This window comes from Heterodontus francisci, chromosome 6, assembly GCF_036365525.1.
Source record: "Heterodontus francisci isolate sHetFra1 chromosome 6, sHetFra1.hap1, whole genome shotgun sequence".
In the NCBI taxonomy this organism is placed as follows: Eukaryota; Metazoa; Chordata; class Chondrichthyes; order Heterodontiformes; family Heterodontidae; genus Heterodontus; species Heterodontus francisci.
The window spans coordinates 120,065,312-120,076,519 of NC_090376.1; the positions used below are offsets into that span (position 1 = coordinate 120,065,312).

The window sequence follows — 11,208 nt, forward strand, 5'->3', positions numbered from 1 at the left end:
AATTTTGAACACCTCTGTTAAATCTCCCCTTAACCTTCTCTGCTCTAAGGAGAACAATCCCAGCTTCTTCAGTCTCTCCACATAACTGAAGACCTTCATCCCTGGGACCATTCTAATAAATCTCTTCTGCACCCTCTCCAAAGCCTTGGCATCCTTCCTTTCTGACCAATGATTTCTAGAGGTTTCCTTGGCTTCCTCGTTTTTGTATTCAATGCACCTGTTTACAAAGCGGAGTATCCCGGACACTTTCTCAACCACCTTATCAACTTGCCGTGCCACCTTCAAAGATTTGGTCAGCACGTTTTGTTCATTATAAAGGGCACCTTTGTAATTGGCATTGATGGTAATGGTGAATGGTTAGTACCATTTGTCCAAAGTAAGAGGTTGTCCGTGATAAGCATATACAGTGTAAATGATGGAGCGACACAAATGTTTGCATTAACTGAATCCAATGATTATATTAAGCAGTCAGCTGGGTCAAATACGATATGACCCAAAGTTTGCGTAATGTTAAAAAAATGAGGCCAATGTTAAACATAAGAGAGCAACAATCCATTTGAAGAAAGCTGAACACTGCTCTTTGAACTGTGGCATTTCTTTGCTCTTGATGTATAAATCAGCATTTAAATTGTATAACTCAAAGAAAAAAGGTTTGAAAATTCACCCTTTACCAAAAAATAGCAGTCAGAATGATTCTGTGGGTAATACTTCTCAGAAATAATTACTCTGCTTCAGTGATATTTGGAAAGGATCTATATCTTATCAAACACAGTAGCACCATCTCATCAACACTCATATCAGACTCAATGGACAATATTCTGTGTAATGAGGTGCTGTTTACAAGGAAATTTTAAATATTTGATCAAACCAAAGAAATCACTGAAGACTTAACATAGGGGTATGATTAAGAAGTTTGCAGATCATATGGCCCTGTATGCTGTGGCGTTTCAAGTGCTCATCTAAATACTTCTTAAATGTGTGTTCCAGATTCCAACCACCCTCTGGGTGAAAAAATGTTTCCTCAAATCCCCTCTAAACCTCCTGCCCCTTGCCCTAAATCTATGCCCCCTGGTTATTGACCCCTCCGCTAAGGGAAAGAGTTTCCTCCTATCTAACCTATTCATGCCCTTCATAATTTTGTATACCTCAATCATGTCCCCCCCTCAGCCTTCTCTGCTCTAAGGAAAACAACCCTAGCCTTTTAAGTCTCTCTTCATAGCTCAAATGCTCCAGCCCAGGCAACATCCTGGTGAATCTCCACGATGGGCCGAAGGGCCTGTTTCTGTGCTGTATAACTCTATGACTCTATATGAAAATTGGCCATGTGTTTGATAGTGAGGAAGAAAGCTGTAGACTGCAGGAAGACATCAATGGATTGGTTGGTTGGGCCGAAATGTGGCAAATGAAATCCAATCCGAAAGAGTGTGAAGTAACGTAATTGGGGAAGGCTAACAAAGCAACCAAATGTAGCAGGATAGGTAGATAAGGTGGTTGAGAAGACATACGGGACACTTTCCTTTATTAGCTGAGGCCTAGAGTATAAGAGCAGGGAGGTTATGCTGGAACTGTATAAAACACTGGTTAGGCCACAGTTAGAGTAGTGGGTACTGTTCTGGTCACCTCATTACAGGAAGGATGTGATCATATTAGTGAGGGTATAGAGGAGATTTATGATGATGTTGCCAGGAATGGAGTATTTTAACAATGAGGAAAGATTGGATAGGCTGAGGTTGCTTCCTTTAGAACAGAGGAAGCTGAGGGGAGATTTAATTCGGATGTATAGAATATGAGGAGTCGATGGGAAGGACTTATTTCCCTTAGCAGAGAGGTCAATATCCAAGGGACACAGATTTCAAGTAATTGGCAGAAGGATTGGGGAGGGGAGGGGGTGGAATTTACCTGTAATCAAGGCCTTAGAGAGAGGGTGCGGAGGAGATTTACTAGAATGGTACCAAGAATGAGGGATTTCAGTTACATGGAGAGACTGCAGAAGCTGGGATTGTTCTCCTTAGAGCAGAAAAGGTTAAGGGGAGATTTAATCGAGGTGTTCAAAATCATCATAGGTTTTGATAGAGTAAATAAGGAGAAACTGTTTCCACTGGCAGGAGGGTCGGTAACCAGAGGACACAGATTTAAGATAATTGGCAAAAATTCCAGAAGGGAGGTGAGGAGAATTTTTTTATGCAGTGAGTTGTTGTAATCTGGAATTCCTACCTGAGAGACTGTTTGAGGCAGAAATCCTCATCGCATTTAAAAAGAAACACTTGGATCTGCACTTGAAGTGCCGTAACCTACAGGGGCTACGGACCAAGAGCTGGAAAGTGGGATTAGGTTGGATGGCTCTATTTTGGCCATCAAAGACAGGATGGGCCAAAAAGCCTCCTTCCATACCATTCATGTCCAATGTTCCTTCTAGGTTGCTTTGTTTCGGGGAAGCCATTCAGCCCCTCATGCTAGCTCTTTAACTGGAGCTGTTGACTCTGACCTCATTCGCCTGCACTTCAGCTATAATCATTTGATATTCTTCATGTTAAATACTGATCCCACCTCTCTTTAAATTATGTTACAGTTGCCTCTACGGTAAGATAAAACTCCCTGCTCCAATAACTCTCTGTATGAAACTATTTCTTCCCACTTACTCTTTTAATCTTCCAGTGAGATCCCTCAATCTGAAGCCGAGTTTCTTCCGATAACCAGGCAGACATCATTGACTCCAGTGTTGGAATTTACTTGTAACTGAGGCCTTGGAGAGAGGATGCTGAGGAGATTTACTAGAATGGTCCCAGGGATGAGGGATTTCAGTTATGTGGAGAGACTGGAGAAGCTGGGATTGTTCTCCTTAGAGCAGAGAAGGTTAAGGGTAGATTTAATCGAGGTGTTCAAAATTAAGAAAGGTTTTGATAGAGTAAATAAGGAGAAACTGTTTTCAGTGGCAGGAGGGTCAGTAACCAGAGGACACAGATTTAGGGTAATCAGCAAAAATTCCCAACGGGTTGGAGGGGGACGGGGAGGTGGTGGTGGGGGATGACAAGAATTTCTTTTTACGCAGTGAGTTGTTGTGATCTGGAATACGCTGTCTGAAAAGGCAGTGGAAGCAGATTCAACAGTAACTTTCAGAAAGAAATTGGATAAATACTTGAAAAGGAAATATTTGCAGGGCTATGGGGAAAGCGCAGAGGGTGCGGGACTGACTGGATAGTTCTTTCAAAGAACCGGCACAGGCACGATGGGCTGAATGGCCTCCTTCCGTGCTGTACGATTCTATGAACCTAACAGCAGTGAATATTCTGAATAACTGGGATGTGGCCAACAGTGTTCCATTGTAAAGCTACAGCTCCTGAAGCCCTGCTTTGTGTTCAATTGATAAAGAGTTAGTCAGTACTCTCTACCAAATACCTTTGCTTCTGTGTTTGGACAGTTCTAAAAAGAATTTAAAACACACTGACCAATAATCTAAGAATGTACATTGCACAAAAATATATGTTCTTGTGAAGCTTTTTGCAAACAATCACCTGTTTACTGTTAACATGAAACCTGTCTGCATTTTTAACAAAAATAGGGATAATTGCACTATCTCTGAGCTGTGACAGCCATACCTCAAAGCTTTCTCTAAAATAAAACTTACATATTAAACGACAATTTGTATTTCTGCCACATATGGCAATTGGGTATCTCCCTTACCTTCTAAATGTACGACAAAGTAAAACAAGGCAGCCAGGAGGAAATAGTCACAAGTTCTTATTTTCCACATTTTTCTCCAGTGCGTAGTCATTTACTCATTAAAAGAAGGGATTGGGACGAGGTAGAGAATCTAGATCCACTCTCAGTGATTATCACAAAGTGCTCAAGGAGTATAAATGAAATCTTGTGAAGCCTGTAAGCCCGGACATGGTAGTTCTCACACTGGTAACGACATGTGAGTGAGTTGCTGAAGATGCATTCCCCTGCACCAGAAGTGATGTAATTCTGTGGTGAGCTATGTGAACAGATGTGTTTTAGATTTTTCTGATAAATTTACAATTATAGTCAGAGTTTATTCTGATTAAGATCTGTTTATTCATGAGCAGGCAAACTCTCCACCTGTCACTCTCAACCTATCTCTTGCTGACTTTCGAGCAAGTTAATCTACATATTTCCATGATTGATGGTTCTTCATTCTTTAACGTGTAGTTATTTACAGTATGTGCTGCCCCTCTAACTGAGTGTTAGTTACCCTCCTCTCCTCAATCTCTCCTTCCTCCCCTCCCTCCTTTCCACCTTTTCTCATTCCCATATTCCCTGTATCCTTCCTTCCCCCCATCCCGCGCCCCCCCCACCACTGCCCCCCTCCCAGCCCACCGAATGCCAGTTAAATTTTAATGTTAGTAGTAGTGAGACATTGGCTGCTAATAGCAAGAGCAACTTGCATTTATATAGCGCCTGCAATGTTGTAAAACATCCCAAAGTGCTTCACTGGAGCCGAATATTTTGGATTGTTCAAAATTAATACCAAGCCAAAGAAGGAAATATTAGGACAGGTAACACAGAATGAGGAGGAGGCCATTCAGCCCCTCAAGCCCATTCCACCATTCAATGAGACCATTGCTGCCTGTAGCTTAACTCCAACTTGGCTCTATAATCCATTATACCCTTGTTGAACAAAAATCTATCGACCTCAGATTTTAAATTGTTAATTGATCTGTCACCTTTGTCTGAAGAAGTGTTTCTCAACTTCTCTCCTGAATGGTCTGGCTCTGATTGTAAGCTTTTGTCTCCTTGTCCTAGACTCCCCACCAGCAGAAAAGGTTTTTCTCTACCTACCCTGTCAATTCCTTCCAAAATCCTAAAAACTTCAATCAAATCACTCCTTAATCTTCAACATTCCAGGGAATATAAGCCGAGATTATGGAATTGCTCCTCACAATCCAATGGTAACATTCTGGTGAATCTACACTGCACTCCTTCCAAGGCCAATCTATCCTTTCTAAGGTGAGGCATCCTGAACTGTCCATAGGAACATTGGAGCAGTGGTCAACCATTCAGCCCCTCGTGCCTGCTCCACCATCCAATTGGATCATGGCAGATCTTCTACCTCAATGCCACTTTCCCGCGCTATCCCCATATCCCTTGATCTTTTTAGTCTCCAGAAATAGAATTCCACAGATTCACTGGCCTCTGCGCGAAGAAATTTTTTTTTGTTCCTGGGATGTGGGCGTCGCTGGTTAGGCCAACATTTATTGCCCATCCCTAATTGCCCTTGAGAAGGTGGTGGTGAGCTGCCGTCTTGAACCGCTGCAGTCCATGTGGGGTAGGTACACCCACAGTGCTGTTAGGAAAGGAGTTCCAGGATTTTGAACCAGTGACATTGAAGGGACAGTGATATAGTTCCAAGTCAGGATGATATATGGCTTGGAAGGGAACTTGCAGGTGGTGGTGTTCCCATGCATCTGCTGCTCTTGTCCTTCGAGGTGGTAGAGGTCGAGGTTTGGAAGGTGCTGTCGAAGGAGCCTTGGTGCGTTGCTGCAGTGCACCTTGTAGATGGTACACACTGCTGCCACTGTATGTCGGTGGTGAAGGGAGTGAATGTTTGTGGATGGGGTGCCAATCAAGCAGTGTCCTGGATGGTGTCAAGCTTCTTGAGTGTTGTTGGAGCAGCACTCATCCAGGCAAGTGGAGAGTATTCCATCACACTTGTGCCTTGTAGATGGTGGACAGGCTTTGGGGAGTCAGGAGGTGAGTTACTCGCCACAGGATTCCTAGCCTCTGACCTGCCCTTGTAGCCACAGTATTTATATGGCTATTCCATTTCAGTTTCTGGTCAATGGTAATCCCCAGGATGTTGATAGTGGAGGATTCAGCGATGGTAATGCCATTGAATGTCAAGGGGAGATGGTTAGATTCTCTCTTGTTGGAGATGGTCATTGCCTGGTACTTGTTTGGCACGAATGTTATTTGCCACTTACCAGCCCAATCCTGGATATTGTCCAGGTCTTGCTGCATTTCTACATGGACCGTTTCAGTATCTGAGGAGTTGCAAATGGTGCTGAACATTGTGCAATCATCAGCGAACATTCTCACTTCTGACCTTATGATTGAAGGAAGGTCATTGATGAAGCAGCTGAAGATGGTTGGGCCTAGGAAACCACCCTGAGGAACTCATGCAGTGATGTCCTGGAGCTCAGATAATTGACCTCCAACAACTACAATGATCTTTCTTTGCACTAGGTATGACTCCAACCAGCAGAGAGTTCTCCCCCTGATTCCCATTGACTTCAGTTCTGCTAGGTCTCCTTGATGCCAGCCTTGGTCAAATGCTGCCTTGATGTCAAGGGCAGTCACCTCACCTATTGAGTCCATGTTTGAACCAAGGCTGTAATGAGGTCAGGAGCTGAGTGGTCTGGCGGAACCCAAACTGAGCATCACTGAGCTGGTTATTGTTAAGCAACTGCTGCTTGATAGCACTGTTGACGACACCTTTCATCATTTTACTGATGATCAAGAGTAGACTGATGGGGTGATAATTGGCCGGGTTGGACTTGTCCTGCTTTTTTTGTACAGAACATACCTGGGCAATTTTCCACAATGCCAGGTAGATGCCAGTGTTATAGCTGTACTGGAACAGCTTGGCTAGGGGTGTGGCAAGTTCTGGAGCACAAGTCTTCAGTACTATTGCTGGAATATTGTCAGGGCCCATAGCCTTTGCAGTATCCAGTGCCTTCAGTCATTTCTTGATATCATGCGGAGTGAATTGAATTGGCTAAAGACTGGTATCTGTGATGCTGGGGACTTCAGGAGGAGGCCAAGATGGATCATCCACTCGGCACTTCTGGCTGAAGATTGTTTCAAATGCTTCAGCCTTATCTTTTGCACTGATGTGCTGGGCTCCCCCATCATTGAGGATGGGGATATTTGTGGAGCCACTTCCTCCTGTTAGTTGTTTAATTGTCCACCACCATTCACGACTGGATGTCGCAGGACTGCAGAGCTTAGAGCTACAGAAAAGTGCAAAGATTATAGGGTAGTTATTATGGGGGCCTTTAATTATCCAAACATAGAGTACAATAATTGTAGTGTAAAGGGCAGTGAGGGGTAAGAGTTCCTATAGTGTGTTCAGGAAAATTTTCTACAACAGTATATTACTGGTCCAATGAGAAAGGAGGCACTGCTAGACCTGGTTCTTGGGATTGAGGTGGGCCAAGTGGATCAAGTATTAGTCGGAGAATATTAAAGGGATAGTGATCATTGTATCACAAGGTTTAGGCTAAAGACCTGCTACCCAATTCGAACCTGACGGGACCTGATGACACGTGTTGGGTTCGGGTTGGGTCGCGTTGCACTTCTGGGTCCAGCATTCGGACTCGGGTTGAGTCGGGTCGGACACGCTCTAGCACAGGTGAGTGACTCCACTGTTAATGCAATTTTATGACTAGAAAGGTGTTTTTTTTTACAGTTATTTTAAGCTTGTGCAGCTCAGCAACAAAACGAAAAACGGAAGGTAAGTTAACTGATGGTTGAGTCAGGTCAGGCGCTGGAAAAAAATGGAAGGACTCGGGCCAGGTCGGGTTTTTTTTTTGAAGACCTGAGCAGGCCTATAGTTTAAGCTGACTATGGAAAAGGACAAAGAGCAATCAGGGAAAGAATAATTCACCTGGGGGAAGGCCAACTGCAATGGGGTAAGAATTGAGCTGGGGCGAATAAATTGGAGTCAAAAGCTGGCAGGAAAACTGGTAGATGAACAATGGGCTACCTTCAAAGAAGAGATAGTTCAGGCACAGTCGAGGTATGTTCCCTCGAAGGGGAAAAGTAAGGCAAAAAAATCCAGAGCTCCCTGGATGACAAAAGAGGTAGAGATTAAGATAAAGAAAAAGTGTGCTTATGACAGATGTCAGATAGAAAATACGATTGAGAGCCAGGCTGAATATAGAAGGTCCAGAGGGAAGTGAAAAAGCAAATAAGAGAAGCAAAGAGAGAACATGAAAAGAGACTGGCAGCTAACATTAAAGGAGGCATATAAATAGTAAAATGGTGGTAAAAGGAGGAGTGGGGCCGATTAGGGACCATAAAGGGGATTTACACATGGAGGCAGAGGGCATAGCTGAGGTATTAAATTAATACTTTGCATCTGACTTTACCAAGGAAGAAGATGCAACCCAGGCAATGCTGAAAGAGGAGGTAAGTCAGACACTAGAAGGGTTTAAAATTGATAAAGAGGAAATATTAGATAGGCTGTCTGTACTTAAAGTAGGTAAAGCACCAGGGCCGGATGAGGTGCATCCTAGGATACTGAAGGAAGTGAGGGTGGAAATCACAGAGGCACTGGCCATAATTTTTCAGTCTTCCTTAGACTCGGGGGTGGTGCCAGAGGACTGGAGAATTGCAAACATTACATCCTTGTTCACAAAAGGGTGTAGAGATAAGCCCAGCAACTACAGGACAGTCAGTTTAACTTCAGTGGTGGGAAAACTTATAGAAAAAATAATTAGGGACAAAATCAATAGTCACATGGACAAATGTGTGTTAATTAAGGAATGCCAGCATGGATTTCTTAAGGGAAAATCATGTTTAACTAACTTTCTGGAGTTTTTTGAGGAGGTAACAGAGAGGGGTTGATGAGGGCAATGCTGTTGATGTGGTGTACATGGACTTTCAAAAGGCATTTGATACAGTGCCACACAACAGACTTGTGAGCAAACTTATTGCTCATGGAATAAAAGGGACAGTAGCAACATGGATATGGAATTGGCTGAGTGACAGGAAACAAAGAGTAGTGATTAATGGATGTTTTTCGGGCTGGAGGAAGGTTTGTAGTGGAGTTCCCCAAAGATCAGTGTTGGGACCCTTGCTTTTCCTGATATATATTAATGACCTAGACCTTGGTGTACAGGGCACAATTTCAAAATTTTCAGATGATGGAAGCATTGTGAACTGTGAGGAGAACATCAAAAGGGCATAGACAAGTTGGTGGAATGGGCAGACAGGTGGCAGATGAAGTTCAATGCAGAGAAATGTGAAGTGATTCATTTTGGTAGGAAGAACATGGAGAGACAATATAAAATAAAGGGTACAATTCTAAAGGGGGTGCAAGAGCAGAGGGATCTGGGTGCATGTGTGCATAAGTTATTGAAGGTGGCAGGACAGGTTGAGAGAGCAGTTAATAAAGCATACAGTGTCCTGGGTTTTATCAATAGGGGCATAGAGTACAAGAGCAAGGAAGTTCTGTTGAACTTGTATAAGGCACTAGTTCGGCCTCAGCTGGTGTATTGCATCCAGTTCTGGGCACCGCACTTTAGGAAAGACGTGAGGGCATTGGATAGACTACAGAAAAGATTCACGAGAATGATTCCAGGGATGAGGAATTTCAGTTATGAAGATAGATTGGAGAAGTTAGGACTGTTTTCCTTGGAGAAGAGAAGGCTGAGAGGTGATTTGATAGAGGTATTCAAAACCATGAGGGGTCTGGATAGAGTAGATAGAGAGAAACTGTTCCCACTCGTGAAAGGATCGAGAACGAGAGGGCACAGATTTAAAGTATTTGGTAAGAGAAGCAAAAGTGACATGAGGAAAAACTTTTTCATGCAGCGAGTGGTTAAGGTCTGGAATGCGCTGCCTGAGAACGTAGTGGAGGCAGGTTCAATTGAAGCATTCAAAAAGAATTAGACAGTTATATGAAAAGGAAGAATGTGCACGGTTACGGGGAGAGGGAGGGGGAATGGAACTGAGGGAATTGCTCTTTCAGAGAGCCAGTGCGGACACAATGGGCCGGATGGCCTCATCCTGCATTGTAACAATTCTGTGTTTCTGTGAGATCTGATCTGTTGGTTATGGGATCGCTTAGCTCTGTCTATCGCATGCTGCTTATGGCACGCAAGTAGTCCTGGGTTGTAGCTTCACCAGGTTGACATCTCATTTTGAGGTAAGCCTGGTGCTGCTCCTGGCATGCCCTTCTGCACTTTTCATTGAACCATTCCTTCTCATCTCAGTCCTAAATGGCCTGCTCCTTATTCTGAGACTGTGTCCCCTGGTTCTAGACTCATCGGCCAGGGGAAACATCCTATCTACATCCACCTGTCACACCTTATAAGAAGTTTTAAGTTTCAATGAGACCACCTCTCATTCTTCGAAATGCTAGAGAATACAGGCCTAGTTTCCTCAATCTCTCCTTATAAGACAATCCTGCCATCCCAGAAATCAGTCTGGTGAACCTCCGTTGCACTGCCTCAATGACAAGTATATCCTTCTTTAGATAAGGACACCAAAACTGTACACAGCACTCCAGCTATTGTCTAACTGGGCCTTTGTATAGCTGTAGCAAAACTTCCTCCTCTTTATATTCTATCCTTCTAGTTATAAAGGATAACATTCCATTAGCCTTTTTGATTATTTTGTGTACTGGCTATTACATTTTAGTGCTGCTGTATAACTCTATGACTCTATAACTCTATCTGTGTATGTGGATCCCTAAGTCTCTTTGGAACTCCACCATTTTAAACATTTAAATAATAATTGGATCTATCCTTTTTGGTCAAAAATGATGACCTCATATTTACCTGCATTGAAGTCCATCTGTAGAGTGTTACCCACTCACTTAATCTATCACTGCCTCTTTGTAATTTTATGCCCCTGTCTACATTACTTACTATACCACCAATTTTTGTGTCATTGGCATGGTGTTCCCTGCGCTTGCTACCCTTGTCCTTCTAGTGTGTGGGACTCTGTTACAATTACTGTCTCCGGGTTCATGAGGCTAACTTTCCTGAATTTGTGCTCCCATTGCTGACGGCTCTGTGACAGGAGCCTGTGAAAGGTAAACAGAGAACCTCCAGTAATATCTGTGTCCAAATTCCTAATACACAGTCTCATCTCACAAAGCTCTGTGGTCAGAGGGTGTGTTAGTAAACTCGACTCTTTTATAAACATATAAAACCTCCATTCATGCCTTCGTTACCTCTGGACTTGACTATTCCAACACACTCCTGGCTGGTCTCCCACATTCTACCCTCCGTAAACTTGAGGTCATCCAAAATTTTGCTGCCTGTGTTTTAGCTCACAACAAGTCCTGTTCACGTATCACCCTGTGCTCGCTGACCTACATTTGCTCCTGGTTAAGCAACGTTTTTATTTTAAAATTCTCATCCTTGTTTTCAAATTTCTCCATGGTCTCACCCCTCCCTCTCTCTGTAATCCCCTCCAGCCCCAAAACCCACCAAGATATCTGCGCTCCTCTAATTC

General features: G+C 43.4%; 1 protein-coding gene across 2 annotated transcripts in view; it reads right to left on the reverse strand.

The window, feature by feature from the left end:
• Nucleotides 1–4,162, reverse strand: part of LOC137371502 (B- and T-lymphocyte attenuator-like) — a 59,279-nt gene extending 55,117 nt beyond the window's left edge. The window contains exon 1 of one of the 2 annotated variants that reach the window (XM_068034195.1): nt 3,682–4,162. In XM_068034195.1, coding sequence (XP_067890296.1) covers nt 3,682–3,772 — 91 coding nt within the window. In that variant the 5' untranslated portion in view covers nt 3,773–4,162. The remainder of the gene's footprint in view (nt 1–3,681) is intronic. The other variant, XM_068034194.1, reaches the window with a different exon arrangement.
• Nucleotides 4,163–11,208: the final 7,046 nt, after the last annotated feature.